General features: G+C 35.9%; 1 protein-coding gene across 1 annotated transcript; it reads left to right on the top strand.

The window, feature by feature from the left end:
• Positions 1 to 11843: 11843 nt before the first annotated feature.
• LOC141689682 (serine/threonine-protein kinase D6PKL1-like) lies at positions 11844 to 16865 on the top strand. The gene is made up of 3 exons (XM_074494040.1): positions 11844 to 12092; positions 12955 to 14962; positions 15848 to 16865. Exons 2-3 carry the CDS (start codon positions 13179 to 13181, stop codon positions 16692 to 16694), a joined length of 2631 nt encoding a protein of 876 aa, XP_074350141.1. The 5' UTR covers positions 11844 to 12092; positions 12955 to 13178; the 3' UTR covers positions 16695 to 16865.
• Positions 16866 to 17936: the final 1071 nt, after the last annotated feature.

Here is a 17936-nt window from a genome sequence, read left to right as displayed (position 1 = left end):
TTACCCAGAAAGGGAGATGTCAGGTATGAGAGATATCCCAACATTGAGATGACTGTTGAAATAAACAACAAAAGTAAATACGGAATTATTAAGAAGAAGTTCACGTTGAACACGACCAATATCTTCCAGAACAACCTTGTTATCGTTACCAAATCAAGAAAGAAAAGTAGATAACCGTAGTTATCTTTTGGAGGCCATATTGATTGACCTCATTTTGAATACAGATGTTATTGTGAAATTAGGCATATACTATCGAGGTGGGAAGGATTGAATAAGGCACCCTTATCAGGGATATATGACTTGATTTATCCATGAAAGGATGCATGTACCTTTTTAAAGGTGGAATTAAAGATAGAACATCGGTAACTTAAAATGAATCCTAGGGGAATGCATAAAGGTTGGCATTTCACCCTTAATAGGGATAGTATGAGTTTTGACAGTATGAATTGGAAAAGATTAAGGTAATAACAACCTTTAAGTATCAGTGGAGAAATTTTTTCAGAAACATATAGACAATGGTTCTAGTATTAGTATAGGGTATTTTGATATGCCCTGTATCTAGGGAATACAGGAGGAACGATGCAAGGATAACCTTAGAGGTTTTACAAGGAGAAAGGTAATATTCAAAATTCTCAAGAATAGAAATTTTGATAAAGGAAATATGACGTAATAAAAATAATGCCAAGTGGGGCACATGTTAAACCATGAGAAAGTATAGATTGAACCCAACGAAGGTCAAGAATGGTGAAAGTAAGAAGGACCCAAGATAAAAGACGTCCTAAGAATGATCAAAAGTCAGTCGTGGCAATGTTCACATCTAAAGACTAAGGCAATGACTTATGGAAAAATGGTGATTTTTTTTACTCATCAGATTTTAAGGAAAACATCTTCGCACAAGCAGTGATTGGAAATGAGGTAGAAAATTTAGTTGGAGATCGTTCAAACGACATTGATTGTAAGGAAATTTTACTATCAGGAAAGGCCAAAGAGGTGGCCGACACTTTAAGTGTAAGAGAGCAATTATAGGCGCTCGTGCCAAAGGAATACAGTGATGATGGTTAAAGCCGTAAAGGTTGTATTATGGTTTGGAAGATTGACATTCCTTCTGATGATTGTGCAATACCCAATCGTAATAGTAGTTTGGTAAAGGTTTAATTCATATAATCGCCATGAGCGGGCTACCTATCTTAGAAGGTCTTATCTTGAGAAAAAGCCAGGACCATGTTTCAAAAAAGACTAAACAAACCTTTGAGTTAAGTCTTCTGTTGAAGGCATTTGATTAAGAATGGTATTAACCTGATATCGTTGTTTTGATCAAAACTCTTCTGCAATTTTATCTGCTTCATGTCATATGTACGTCAAGTTCAGGAATGTTCTTCATGAATCATGAACGGTGATCATGTTACCTCCTTAGAAGAATTCGATACGAGATGCAGGGACTCCGTATAGTTAGCTATTAAGACTTCATGGAAAATGAATGATTACAGTAGGTCAACGGTGGACCCTAGTAGTGTAGCAATGATTCTGCGAGTAATGAGTCGATTACAACCGTGAGAGTTGTATTGGAATGGATGTTGAGATTAAGTACCACTAATCGGGTTGTGGTGATGTATAAGTTATCATTGATAAACTAATTAAGTAGATTATCTACCTGAATACTTATTCCTTCTTATTAATAGAGAGTCGTATTACTATACGAGGAAGGTTGCGGTGAAAGCATAGAATTCTAAGTAACGTCGATGTATAAAATGAGATTCCAGATTCGATTTTCGATGTCGAGGGAGTTTCAAAGGTGATTGAGTATAAGCTTGAGGAAGAGCATGGGTCCATAGAATGATGGACGGAATAGCAAAAATATTTAAGCATGCAAAATGCGATACGATAATACTTGATGATTGATATATATACACATATGTTTTGTTCTCCTATGACAAACCTCTATAGTTCAGGGGTAGATTCCAAGCCAGATATTTTGTGGTAGTATATTTTTTTCATATATACAATTCTCTTCAATTCGTTCTTTTCTCTTCTTTTCATTTCATATAAGCTGAGAAGAACAACCCTTCCAGAAGGGGAGGTATTGCCGAATGACTGTCTATCTGTGTGATAGAAGCCGAGTAGGATACCATCTATTGTTTAATTGCTTGTCAAGTGCTAAAGGTTGGCCACCTTCTGTACTAACTATGCAATAGAACAAGTGTTCATGATCATAGTGATCTCTCAATAAATTCCTTTACTTCTATATGATGGATCAAGCTTTCGAAGATAGAAGCAGCTAGAAGGGAGTAGTATCAGTGTGGTGGTATTCTGATTCTAACACGTTCGTGACACTAAGGTTGACGTGGTTATTAAAAGGTTATAGAACGCTATTGAGCAAAAGTGTAATCAGTATAGTATTATGTACGGAAGATAGTAACGACTACGAATTGGAAAAGAATGGGTAGTGAGAAGCAAAAGCTATAATGCTAGAAGCTATAATGAGAGCCGGTGCAATAGACTTGAAGGAATTTGGAATGATCACTTAACGCGGATTGAGTTTTCTCACGATAATAGATCGTATGTCAGGTATCGAGAGGTCGTCTTATGAAATCTTTGAGGGAAGAAAATGTCGATCTCCCTTATGTTAGGATGAAGTTGTAGAGCGCAAGATGCCCGGACCAGCAGTGGTCCAAAGGACCAAGAATATAATAGATCTAATCAGAGGACGGCTGGGAGTAGCCCAAGATGGACATAAGAGGTATGCTGATTTGACTCGAAAGGACAAAGAGTATGAAATAGGGGACCTAGTAATGTTATAGGTATCCCTTGGAAAGGATTGATGAGGTTCGGAAAGAAAGGAAAGCTAAGTCCACAAATTGTTGGACCCTTGGATATATTAAGATGTATTGGAAAGTTAGCATATGAGCTAGCCCTACCCCCGAACATGTAGCAAGTTCATAACGTGTTCCGCGTATCAATGTTAAGGAAGTGTAATTCGGATGCCAGACAAATAGGGGCATATGAGCGCATAGACATGCAACCAGACGTAACCTACATGGAGCAACCAGGAAGGGTTATAGATCAAAAATGGACAAATACTTAGGAGAAGAGTTATCAAACTAGTCAGAGTTTGATGGTAGAACCACAATGTGGGAAAATTACGAAAGAGTTAGAAAGTGCAATGTTAAGAAAGTATCCCTACTCATTTTCTATCTGATTCCGGGACAGAATCCTTTTAAGGAGGGGAGACTGTAATAACCCCAATTTTTGGAATTTTTGAAACCCTTATGAAAAGTGTTTTGCTGATTATGTTGAATAAGAAAACTTTTCATGCCACACTATGTAGGGGTTCTTTTATTGATCTTCTGGGATATTATTAGTACTCTATGTGGTATATAACGGTATGTAAAGATCGTCAGAATTCAAATCTGAACACTTTGATTTTTCCCGAAAATCCACCAGATACCGAAAGAATTGAGTATAAGGTAACAGGATAAAAAAAAGGATTTAAATTCAAGGATTATAAGAGAGGATCATAAAAGGAATATAATGTATTGAGAAAGGTTAAGGAAACCCAAGTAATAAGATCCCGGGTATGATCCCTCAAATGATAAACGAAAATGAAAGTTAAGCGAACCGCATAACAGATCAGCGGTCATTAGCCAAGTAATTAGGAGTTAATCAAGGGGTTAGTGGATGATGATGTCATCACACCAACAAGAGGAAGACAAGTGTAACAAGATGACATAGGAAAGGTGACATAAGCATGACATAAGGGAAGGAGGTGTGGTTGATTAATAACCACACAATTTTTCATGAGTAAAAAGGTAATTAATCAAAAACAAAAGCTAGCAACCAAGCAAACAAATCAAAAAAACACAAAACACTCCATTTTCTTCATCAAGCTCTCGGCTTTCCTTCATTTTCAAGGATAAGAAAATCCAAATTCAAGCTCCAAGCATTGTTAAATCGTGAGGTAATTATCCAAGGTTCCTTGTACTTAGATATAGTTATCCTATGAATATAAGCTCCAAATTCCTTCACAATCTCTTCCTAAAAATCATGGAAGAAGATGGTGAATAGTGTTTTTCAAGAACTAAAATTTTTGTTCTTGAGTTTTTGTTTAGATTAAGCTTGGATAAGGACTTTTAAAGGTGATTCCAAGCTAATTACTTGATTCTCCACTCTCCAAGGAAGGTATAACCCCTCCAAACCCTAAATTTACTTGAGTATTAGGTTTAGTTTTGTTTTTATAGTTCATGAGAGGCTTGTTTGTTGTGAATGTAGAGGATAGTTGGTGTTGTGATATTTTGGAGTTGTAATTCTTGGAGTATTGATTAATGAACTTAAGTATAGTTTAAATTCATGTTTGAGAATAGTATAAATTGATAATTTTGAGTTGTTGGGGCTGTTATGGTGAAGTATGGATGGAGTTTGGTTGTGATGTTGATTGTGGGTTGATTGTGGGTTGATTTGGAGTGGTATAAACTTGGGTAATCGCGTAAACATAGTCGTCGTAATGCCCGATTTACCGTAGACTGTTTTTGTTCTTAACATCAGAACCCTTGAAATCACTGTTAGGTATTGACCATTGCCATGTTTAGATAGTTCATGTTACGAGATTCGTTTTGATATGTGGTACGCTTGAATCCGATGTACGGTTTAGGAGAAACGACCGTTTTAAGTAACGGCATTTCGCGACCGAACCATTACCCCTCGCCTTACTTTAAAACCTTGGTTAAGGACTTTAAATGACTAATTGGGGTATGAAACATTTATGCAAAGAGTATTAGGCAGTTGGTAAGGCACTCGCGAAAGAATCGCCTTAAAACTCTTAATGGTTAATTTATTAAAAATGGTGGAGCCGAGGGTACTCGAGCGACTTAAGTGAATCGTTAAGCGCGAAAGTGAACGTTAGGACTCTAAATGGTTAAAGTCTAGTTTCTTAAGCGACCGGGGTTTAATTCCGACTTATGTTGTTGTTCATAGGTTATCGGACCCACTCTAAGCTTAAGTCTATCCGGGAGCACTCAGGCAAGTTTTCTACTCGTTATACTGTTGTTGTGATGTAAATATATGTATATGCATTATCTTGTGATAAGTGCATGATTGGTTAATTAGCAAATTCTTGCGATATATTGTAGCATGTGATATGGTATATATGCATGCCTATTTCGTATTCTTGATACATATATCTGTTGATTCAGTTGATAATACCTATGCTAGAGATAAGCGGTAATTTGCATATACCCTTAGTATAGGGGACCCAAAGGAGAACATTTTTCTAAAACCGGGAGTCGATGCTCCCGAGTATAATATATATGTATTTATATATATATATATGAATAGTTTTTAAAACTATGAATCAAATAAGGTTTATTCGATAACTTTATTTTATTAATGAATATTATTTTGAATATTCATTCGACGGCTTATGACCCCGTTTATTTTATTAATGAATATTATTTTGAATATTCATTCGAGGGCTTATGACCCCGTTTATTTTATTATTGAATATTATTTTGAATATTCATTCGAGGGCTTATGACGCCGTTTATTTTATTAATGAATATTATTTTGAATATTCATTCGAGGACTTATGACTCCGATTAATTGCTAATTATTATTCTTTATTTTATTAAGGAATAATGTGTCGATGATCAAACTCACTTTTGATTATTCAAATAAAGATAGTACTTTCGTATAAGTATATCCTTGGTTATTTAATAATCATTGCAAGTATAAGTTTTAAAACTTCTACTTCAATTATTTTTATAAAGATTATTCTTTATGGGAATATTATTTAAATAATAATATTCAGATATTTTCTAATATATTGGGACTGATTTATTTTATTAAATCAGCATTACTCCAAACATTCTTAAAAATGTTTGCGAGTCTTCAAAATGATTTTAAAAGTTAGAGCGGATCCCAAAACTCATTTTTATAATATTTAAGATCTTCCTTTCAAATGGGATTTAAATATTCGCTCAAAACCTGAGGGATCCGGCTCTGTGGTGTGTTTTATATTCGCAACAAGGTTGCTATTTCGATAAAAGAGTTTTTGATTACTTACCCAACACTCGGGAAGTAATATTCTTGGAACAAGTTAATCCATTAACAGGCATCGCCTGGGAAATATTGGTGAGTTTTCCTTTCCAACTAGATACGACTTCTTGGTGGAGCCGTATCAACAAGTTTCTACTTGGGGAAAGGGGGAACGAGCTTTACGTTTCAGAGTCATGGATTTCATCTGAACTAGGGGTGGCGTAAGTGGTCGAGTAGCGCCGGCCCAGCCTTATTATATTGGCCCAAATGGCCCGGAAGTTCCGCTAAGACGGTCCATTCCTTAGGAGTCCAGTGTTCGGTTGACAAGTAAATCCGACAGGTTCTCCTCTACATGTAGAAAATGGTGGGGCTGCACTACTACGACTGATCATCGTAAGTGGTCTTCCTGGCACGGCGAACTCCCGTAATGAGTTCATCATCCAATTGGATATTTCTGGAACACTACCCAGAGCACTTCGATAGAAATGCTACGGTTGGGCGATTGTTGAGTGTTGGCAGGGTCAAGTTTTCAAAATGATGTTTGCATCAAATGAAGTATCTCATAACTTTATTTTATTTTGATGATATTTTAAAGATTGATTCTATACAAGTTTTGTCTTGTAGCTTAATCTATGGGATGAACTATTTATAAATTGAACGGTGGTAGTTCAAGTAGTATTCGGAAAAGATATAAGTATATTGGAGTATCTTGTAACTTCATCTTTTAAACTTATATCTAGTTAATGATTGTCTTATGAATGACAAAGGTTTCAGAAAAACGTTGAGACAAGGTTAGATATATGAGATCACCTTGCAACGATATTTTTATACAATTATACACTGGAACTCTATGTGTATTATGCATGGAAGAGGACTTCCAAGATTTTGAAAAGTATATATGTATATATACTTAATATTTTGCGACTTCATCGCATTAAGATATCAGCTTCGTTCATTTCTTCTTGACCAAGACTTTCATGAGTACTATGAGAATGCTCATATATTGTTAATTATTATACATATTATTTCGGTGGGCTTGTTGCTCACCCTTGATTTCTTCTTTCATCACACAATATCAGATAGACAAGATGAACAGGACCAAACTCCCAATTCGCGAGCGGATAGGAAACGTTCCGCAGTTTCCTATAGGCGTTGATGTCGCTGTAGCTGAGGTAGGAACTACCAATAGGCTAGGCTTTCAACTTTTGATGTACCAGACTTATGTATCTTTATCAATTGTAATAATGGCAAAGAAATGTAAATTTATTCAGAAACCCTTTTAAGGTGTAATGGCATATAATTTTGGAATAAAATGACTCGTGTTATTTTTGGATATTCATCTCTGAGACTATAACTTGTGGTGTGTGTGTTTATTATGGCGTCACAGTACAGAGTAGTTGATTGTTTATTAAGATTGGGTGTTATTAAGGGAAATGGAACTCGTGACAACCCGGATCCCCGACCCCGGATTTGGGGGTGTTACATGTTACCTTTACTAACAATGCCAACTTTATATTCGAACCTGAGGCCTACAGATCTATTAAAACCCTATTTTTTACAGTTTGAATAGGAACCTTTAGACAAAAGCATACCTGCAGTGGGGATTGCAGGATTATAGGAGATGTACAGAGAAAGAGAAACGATTATATTAGGAATGTGCATAAAGGTTTACAAATATGGCTATATAATTCATACAGAAACACAAATATGGCTATATAATTCATTACACAAAATGGTCTGATTAGTACGAAACCACCATAACCGCGTTTGTTCAACAGAGGAGTACGCATCTACTATGTACTGTTGAAAAAGACGCCCTCCCAAGCGAGGCGTCATTCCTGCAAATTACAACCTTGAAAAGTCAGAATCAATTTCCTACATTTAGAAAATAAATTAAACATGCCATAAAATCAAACAATACTCAAACAATTTAAATCTGTGTTATGCCTAACACACCCTCATTCTATAATCAAATAATTTAAATTAGTGTCATGTTTAACATACCTTCATAATCCCTAACCTGAAATGAATAACAATAATAGTCTTTCATAGACAGGTACCCTCGACTACCGGATGAATTGTTAGCCGTTTTATGGAATTTTATTCTCGGATGGAAACCATCTTCACCCCAAGGAAATAGGATTGGGTACTTCAGAGACATAAGCTTCGGATGAACATATGATGCTCTAACCAAGCCCTGCACCTTGTCATCCATTATTATATCACGAAATCCACAGGTGTTGTCATCATCACCCACCATTATCCCTGCCACCTCGTCACTGGGAACAACATGATTTTCACGGCCTGATTCCGAACGGGAAACCTTTAGAGTGACCTCTAACTCACAGATTTCCTCAGATTCCCAGCGGTCACGCTGCTGCCTGAATTTCTGCACCAGCTCATTCGTCTCATCTAACATTGCTATAAGCCCTTGCACCACCTCCTGGTTAACAGTATATTGATCCTCAAGCCTCAGCCATCGCAACCGGTTATCCACCTCATTAACTATATCATAAATATAAAGCTGGCAGAACTTAGGAGTTTTATTATCAATAGGTATCAATGACCCAAACACATGGTGATTCTGCCCATTCAACCGGTAAATATACGGAGCACCTCCTCTATTAATAAAATTATCAATATTCCCACCAGTCGAGGTAAAACAAAACATACAATTGTACATCCTTATCATTCTATGAAAGTTTGCAGTATTTTGCGGATGAGTGTATAATTCCATTAGATACGGGGGAGTAGGAGGAGGAGGAAGTTTTATGGAGCCTTTCATGCAACATAAAGAGAATAGAGGTATGCCCTTAGTTACATTCTTGTTTGCTCTTTCTTCCCTCCACATTCGTGCATTACAGCTGGAACAAATAACATCAGGAGAACCCAATATTGCATAAACCTCAGGAACAACCCTTCTATCTCGCTTCCTTTCTGAGATAAATTGTACATCATCAGCCAATACATTGGACCGCATACTGGGCACACCTATCCACAAACATAAAAGCAATCATAAAAACTAATAATCTTATTAAGACCTAAAATTTAATGAAACTACGCCTTCAATACTTTCGTTAAAGTCAATATTTTCCTCATACCAATGATCATCGTCATCGCCTCCATCAAACGCGTCCCCAACAGTACCAGAGTAATCAGAATCATCAGAATCTGAGCTGAACAATGGTGGCACAAGCACAGTGGGACAATCTGCAAAAGGCAAAAAAAACTCCATAAATAAATTTTGTTCAAGGACAAAGTAAAACATAATTCAAGGGTCTAACACATATTACCATCACCAAAATCATTGCTAGGAAGCCCAACATCCATAGCTACAGCCGTAAATAACTGCCTACTAACACCAGGAGAGGAATATATTTGCTTCCTTTTTGAGCGAAATTGTACATTATGAGACATAACACTGGACTGCACAGTGGGTAGGGCTACAAACAGACAGAAAAGCAGTCATAAAAACCAAATATAATCTTATAGCCAAATCAAATCCAAACACAATGCAGAAATAAAATAGGGTAAGTACACCAACTTGCATATTTTACAGAAGCAGCACCACTGCTAGATGTCCCCGCAGCAACGGTAAAACGTGATGAATGAGTCTGGGTCACCTCAGAATCACGAAAATCTAACATGAACACCGGTGGCACAACCACTTTGGCACAAACTGCAACAAAGAAACAAAAATGAAAGCTAATATAATCTTATTCCCAAGTTAACTCCAACCGTGATGCACAAACAACACAGGGTATGCACACCAACCTCCATTTGTCACATAACCAACACTACCGTCAAATGTCCCAGCACCAACTGCAATATGCGATGGAGGAGTTTGGTGCACACCACAATCACGAGAATCTAACCCAAATACCGGCTGCACAACGACACCGGCACAAACTGGGACAGAGAAACCAAAATGTATCCATAAATTTTTCTCAAGCCTACTTAAAATAAAAAGAAAAGCACATAAAACCTAATGAACCTATGATAAACCCAACTTCACATGTGCAAAAAAATGGACAAACCCAACGCCAAAGCGGCAAAAAAACGAAGGGCGGCACAAAAATAACTAACCATTCTCCGCAGTTCCAGGCAAAGACTTTGATGGAAGATTTTTGTAGTATGTTTTCTTGGGTTTAGCAAGATGACGCCCATCATAACCTCGAATCATATCCTCAGAGGTAAATAGACGCCATCGATTATCCTCACCATCAACTTTCGCAGCACATCAAAAAAGGTGTAAGAAATAGATTAACATATGAGCAAAACACACTCACAGATTTCAATCGTCTTTGAGCACCATTAAAGGTCCGATCAAGATGTAAAGCTTTTCTTGAACAGTAGCAGGAACAATAATGCAAATAATAAGATAAATATTCAATTATTAATAGGTAAGGTCAGTGTGCTGCATTAATTAAACTTCCTAAAAAGTGGTTTTTTGAAAGATAAGATTACTTTAGAATGGGTGGTAGATATGAGCGGAACATAACCACAAATTTCATCATTAATTATTAATTAGCTTAGAATGGGAGGTAGGTGGTGGGTGAGTCATAGGTAACGGATATTAAGCGGGTAGATGTAATGGTTTTCATGATAATTATATAAATCTTGGAGGTTGAAAGTATAAAAAGCAAATATAGTGTTGAAATGAGGGAGTAGGAACTATAAAGTAAAGAGAAGAGAAGAAAAGAGATGTTACATTATTTATCTTTATTCTTTTGTCGGAGAGTTGAATAAAATAATAGAAGTTCTGGTATATAGATGATGGATACACAAAGTGCTACTTTTTATGGGCCGGATCAAAGATGTACTTCCAAAATAGTTTGGCCCATCCTTATTTACAAGAATCCTAGGTCAACTATTGTGGTTTAAAATTTACTAGATCGAGCGTGACATTAATAATGTTATTCTGTTATGTAGCACTCACAGCTTCTTAGCCCTAGGCAACAAAGATAAGACTGATGTGGACTGCAACACTGCACTGCACTTTGTCATGTTCAAATGCCTAGAACCTAAATATCAAGTTATAACATGGGTTCTATCATGGATTTGTGATAATGAGTTGGGTTGAATGTTAAGTCACCATCCTTGTTTAGCAATTAGCACTAACTACTACTCGCTCGGGTTATCCCCATTATTGTCGTTATACTCCTAAAAAAATTGTTCTCCTCGTCTCATTTTACATTTATCAATTTAAATATCTCGAAAATAACTAAATCACCTTTTTAATATTAATTTATGATTAGACAACGACATTTAGGGACACTACAGTACTAATATAATACTCTTAGTGACGAAATCGGAGGTAGATCCGAAAAATAGTAAAAAATATATAATATATAATTAGTAATAATTAATTACACATCAGAGTAGATAAAAACAGGAAAACAAGTTAATTTCTAATAAAAAAAATAAATTAAGCACTTCATAAGTTTTTGTATAAATTCCGTCACCGATTATTCTTGAACAATCATCATCTTCAATAATCCAACTTCAATATCAGCATTCTTAGTCATCCAAAATTTTCTTACAAGGCTACAACATTTTATTTCTTGTTAAACAAAATTTAAAAGCAAGCCATAAAATTGAACAACAAACACAATAACTTAGCAAAAATAAATAAATAACAAACACAATAAGAAAACAATAAAATTGAGAAGTAATAAAAAAAATAGGACTGCGAATCCAGAGGATAACGATGGTGGGGGGATGATTATTCTATTATCAAACCCCAAAAATTAAATGAATTAAAAAAACATTACATTACGGCGTCCAATGTTCCAAATGCGACACATTACTATACTGTAGTCTGTATCACAGGTTGTGGGCCCTGTCTGAGAAAAGAAATACTGAAGCGAAACAGAAGTGATAGACACAACTGCTTGTATCTATAGGCTCTACCCCCTCCTCTCTCTCTCTCTCTCTCTCTGTTCCACCGATACATTTATTCCCGTTAAAACACCTCCAAAAAGCCTGTTAGGGTTTCATTATTGCATCTCTCTCCTCCGTTCGTTGTATATACTTTCAGATCTCTCTAGCTCGACTATTTTAGTGTAAGTATATATTGTTTAAATCTCACTTTTCTTTTTATGTTCTAGTTCATTTATGAATCTATTTGTTTTTCTAATTTCATTTCGTGATTGATCTGGATTGTTATGAACTCATCTGTAGTTTTTTTTATATCCCACTTTCAATCTTCTCTTTAGTTATAAGTAAACTGTTCAAATTGAATAAGTTCCCTGGAATAAGATCAGGATGTAAAGTTCCTTTCTTTCTTTCTTTTTTGTATTTTACTTTTGATGTGTATGTGTGAGTGTTGTGTTATTTGAGCTGTTTGAAATTAGCTTCTTTAAGTATTTATTTTTAAGAAACTGGAAAAAATATGGTTCTTTCACGGAAGATTGGTTAACATTCTATGTTTTGAATGTGACAATTGCTGCTTGATAATGATTTTTATAGTTGATATGTACTTAGGATTCCTTTCATTTTCATTGGCTTGAAGAGTTTGTATCTTTTAAATGATTTAAGTTGAGATGCAAGCTTATGTTTTCTAGTTGATTAAACAACAGGGACCGAATAGATTATACGTAATGGTGAAATCGTTATTTGAATTATCTTAGATATAATTTTTCTCTATCTGAAGTTGAAGATTACACATCATCAAATACGCACCTCAGTAGCTGCAAATGTCAATGAGAATTTCACAGATCTAAATAGTAGTAATAATCTTTGGTTTGGTGCTATTTATCTTTTTAAACCCTCAGTTGGCTAATAGTCAGAGTTTATGAAAGTAAAAGGAATAAGAATCATGATTTACAGTCAGACTTAATAGTTTTATCTATGTTGATGAAGCTCAAGCATGTTTGTATTTCTGGATTTCAGTTCGTACTGATAATTATGTTTTGGTCATATCAGGTATTAGACTATGTATATTGAATCTAGTGGAGTAAGCGGAAGGGCAGGTTGAATAAGAAGTTTGGTTATGTTTGAGGCAGCTATGGAAAAGCTACAGAGAGTAGATATGGAAGCTTAACACTGGGAAACCAGTTCTAAGACTTTTTGAAAATAATACTTTTTTGAAGTTGTAATTCTATTGCAGTTGCTCGTTAAGTAATTTGTTGGTCTTATTATCATAAACAATGGGATCGTTCTATGGCACTAGTGAGATTGTTGAATTAGATGAAGAGCAAAACTCAAGTCAGAATTTTCAAGGGATCCATCAACACAATGCACATGGTAAAGCAAAGAAACCTTCTATGATGAAACAAGGCCGTGTTAGCCCAATAGAAGACGACATCAATAAGCTATTTGAAGGAATAAATATAAAGACATCATCGAGGGGCGCGAGTCCAGATAATAGAGTGGCTTTAACACTGCCAACTAAAAAGGATTCCAAAAGACCTATGAGAGTGAGTACATCTACATCCGGGATTGGCTTTTCTGAACAAGTGTCTCTAAAGCAGGCGCTAAGAGGCCTATGCATATCTCAGGCATCAGAAATGGCAGCAATAAAAAGGTTATCAAAGCCACCAGGGTCTCCTGCTATGTCAGAAAGTGGAAATGTGAGTACCCTATATAAGTCCATTGTGGTTGAAAGTGGCGAATTGGGTCTTCCAAGAGCTGAAGCTAAATATGGAAGATCTGAAGTATCGTTGGTTCCTGAAGTAGGAACGTCAGGTTCAATGGAGAAGGGGCCTCAGATTCATCCAGGGCCCAAGTCGCAGTCATCTGATGACAGTGCCCATTCCTCTCCTCGATTTGCTGTTCCACTGACAGCAAAGAAAAAGGGGTCTTCACTTGGACAAAATGAGGCTGTATTTGCATCAACGAAAGTTAGTAAACCGCCTGCAATAGAGCCTTTACAGGAAGAAGTCAGTAGAACATTTACTTCTCTACCTGGTCATTATACAAATAATGATCTTTTAAAATATGGTAGGAGTATCTCAGCCGCTGCTAAGCCTATAAAGGATGTTGATGAGAACGCTTGTGCATCGACTAATTTAGCTAACAAAGCTGCACCGAGATTGAGACGGAAAGGCAAGTTTCAAAGGGTTCGTTCTTCACTTAATACAGTAAGCAGCAATAAGTCGGGAAAGTTGACAAAAAATGCCCCACGGACGTTTAAGCCGGTCCTTAAAAATAAGAATTTTGCTAAGAAGAAACCAAAGAAGATTTCAATGTCTAATGGACATGATGTTGTTAATTATGAATTGGATATCAGGACAAGCAATTTGGTTTGCCAGAAATGTCAATGTTCACTGGTAGATTCAAAGAAAGAGTCTGAGAGAGACTATCCAGCACCTGGCTCTGTAGTTCTTAGTACTGAAAGCAGCTCTACCAATATAAACAAGGCTTCAAGTAAAACAAATGTCAATCTTAATGCTTGTGCTGTTGTCCCAAAAACTAGTAATAACTCGCGATCTAGAGGAAAAGGGGAATTCTCACAGAGCTCAAAGAGTAGCATTGGTGAGTTCAGTAGCAGCACTAGTTTAAGTGAAGAGAGCTATCTTAGTGGATCTAGTTATGGCAACAGACCCCATATGTCAAAGAATTCGAGGTGGGAAGCCGTCCAGCATGTTATGAAGCATTATGGATTTCTTGGCCTGGGACATTTTAACCTTTTAAAGAAGCTTGGCGGTGGAGATATCGGTACAGTATATCTTGCTGAATTGATTGGGACAAGCTGCTTATTTGCCATAAAGGTAATGGACAATGAGTTTTTAGCGAAAAGGAAGAAGATGCCAAGAGCCCAAACTGAGAGAGAAATATTAAGAATTCTTGACCATCCTTTTCTGCCAACATTGTATGCACAATTCATTTCAGATGATTTGTCATGTCTAGTTATGGAGTATTGTCCAGGTGGAGATCTGCATGTCCTCCGACAGAAGCAGCCCAACAGATATTTCCCTGAACAAGCAGCAAGGTATGAACATGTCATATTGTATGTATGCATCATTTTCTCTTTGAGCTACGTATTTAAGGCCTTTACAAGCAGATAAATCATATTAAAATTTGAATTATTATCTTCTGATCAAGTGGTACACATAGTTGGTATATGAATGTACAGTTAGAGACTTAAGAGTTCAAACTTTTATAATTTGTTTACATTATCTGTCTATTTTACTGATGGTGAGACCTTTAGGCAGTCGTGTCTTATATTCAAATACTATCACCAGTGGCGGAGTAAGCCTCAAAGTTAGCGGGGGTCAGTTCTTTATACAAATTTGATAATACCGTAGAATTAATGATAATTATTGAAAAATGTTTAGTGTTAACATAATTCCAATTTTGCAATAGCTTTATCTTATTTTTTACATCTTAAAATATTAACATGTTGGCTTCATAATTCCCAAACTCATTCCATAGATGTATATTTCGATTAGTAGTTTAAGGAATTGGGATTAAATATTTATTTCGAATTTAGAATTTATACTTTGAATTGTTATATATTTCTTTCAAACATATCTGCAGTAAATTCGGAAACTATAAAATATACACATTTTATTAGAAACAGAGAAACATTTAATCTCCCTTAATGGTTCTCAGCTTATTTTTATAACAGAGAGCGGAGGTAGTATTTGTTTATTTTACTCTGCTCTCTGTTATTTGTTGATGGATTAGAAACTTGGATATTTGATTTAAACCTGACCCCTTTTATATCTGAAGAACACAGCAACATCTATATATTAATATATATAAGCAGTGAAAGTTAAAATCTCGGGACCATATCCTCCCGCCGCTACCGACTACCGCTCATAATTCATATTGCTGTTTTTTCTCAAACTAATTTGTTTTCTCGCATATGCAGATTCTATGTTGCCGAAGTCCTTCTTGCCCTTGAATACTTGCATATGCTTGGCATTGTATATCGAGATTTAAAACCGGAGAACATATTGGTTCGAGAAGATGGGCACATCATGCTTTCCGATTTTGACCTCTCACTTAGATGTGCGGTAAACCCAATGCTCCTGAAATCATCTTCGTTGGTTACAGAACCCCCACGGGTATCGGGTCCATGTGCGGGATCCAAATGCATAGATCCTTTCTGCATGAAGCCCTCTTGTCAAGTCTCATGCTTCACCCCTAGGCTTTTACCTGTTTCTGGGAAACTGAGGAAGGCAAAAACTGATATTGCAACCCGCATGAGATCATTGCCACTACTTGTGGCTGAACCAACAGAAGCACGATCCAACTCTTTTGTTGGTACACATGAATATCTTGCCCCTGAGATTATCAAAGGGGAAGGTCATGGAAGTGCTGTTGATTGGTGGACGTTTGGTGTATTTCTGTATGAGCTTCTCTATGGAAAGACACCTTTTAAAGGTGCAGGAAATGAAGAAACATTAGCTAATGTAGTACTGCAGAGTCTACAATTTCCGGATACCCCGATTGTGAGTTTTCAGGCAAGGGATCTCATCAGAGGGCTGTTGGTGAAGGACCCTGAATACCGTTTGGGATATACAAGAGGCGCTGCTGAAATTAAACAGCACCCCTTCTTTGAAGGACTTAACTGGGCACTGATACGATGTGCGGTTCCACCTGAAGTACCAGAGACTTATGATGCCGTCGTTCCAAAATTTGTTTCGAGAGGGAAGGGGGGTAATTATCTTGAGTACGGAGCTACAGGTGAGAACCTGGAGTTTGAGTTGTTTTAAGTTCGAACAAAAAAATCATCATTCGGAACGGTGCTACTACCACTTGTAATACTAGTTGATTAGTCTTGGGCTATGGGTCTAGTACTCTGGTAAAGTTGGTTCAAAATATGAGTCGGTCTGTAGTTTATAATACGAAAGTTAATGTTCCCCATGGAATATATATTGCTCTACCGACCATTATCTTTCCAACACCAAAATTAGGAGGCATCATATGTCGTTTAACAATGAGAATTGATGCAGTACCTATAGCTAAACAAAAAAAATATCTACTCCCACATAAATAACCTTTTAATGTGATTCACCGACACTTCTGTGGTTTCTACGTCCAAATTAAGAAACGGAAACTAAAGTCAAAAATATAGAACTGGGAATTGCTATATCAAAACCAAAATAAACAGAAAGAGAACATAAAAACCTTTTGAGTAAATCACTTTTTTACTTTGATGGCTGAAATTTTAAAACTTTCAATATAGGACTACTTTTCTTCCAGGAAAAAACTACTTTATGTTCTTAAGTAAATGGTACTTGACCTCTTTTTTGAAAACTTAAAACAATATTTGACTTTCACCATCAAAATGTAAAACCGGTAGAGTTAAATTATCAATCTGTAATTTACTAGAAATCTTTTCATAAAATTATTCAAGTGTCACATATTTTGTCCTGAAAATATTTTACATTGAAAGTGCTGCTTGATCAGAGACCGGCTTTTCTAATAAGCAGTGCTAAGAGCATTCAAAGGGATCCACCTGTTTGGCAGTATTATATATATATATATTAGTTAAAAAAAGTATTCCTCCAATCCTGACACACGTTAGCAATATTTTTACATATCATTAATCGATTTTTCTTCTGTGTGCCCGAAACACAAACTTATATAAATTTACATATTGTTTATCGATTTTTTTTCTGTGTGCCCTAAACACAAACTTATATAAATGTAGCTTATTTTGATGAATCAATACTTTTTAATGATGATGGAAACCTGCATTTATAATAAATATATCAATCAAAACACTTCAAACTTTATAAATTTTAAATACACCAATCAAAACACTCCAAATTATATAAGTTTTAGCATGCGCACACACTACACAAACTAATCTTTATCCGTCTTCTATATTTGTTTATCCGGTAGTCATTAGCTATTCACATCAGCTTTATGCCTAATTTAAACATCTCTTTACCTAATTTAAACCTAAACTCATTGATACATACATATATATATATATATATTATTTAAAA

The sequence above is a fragment of the Apium graveolens genome, chromosome 10 (assembly GCF_009905375.1).
Source record: "Apium graveolens cultivar Ventura chromosome 10, ASM990537v1, whole genome shotgun sequence".
Classification (NCBI taxonomy): Eukaryota; Viridiplantae; Streptophyta; class Magnoliopsida; order Apiales; family Apiaceae; genus Apium; species Apium graveolens.
Note: the sequence above shows the minus strand (reverse complement) of the source record. Positions and strands in the feature narration are given on the sequence as shown.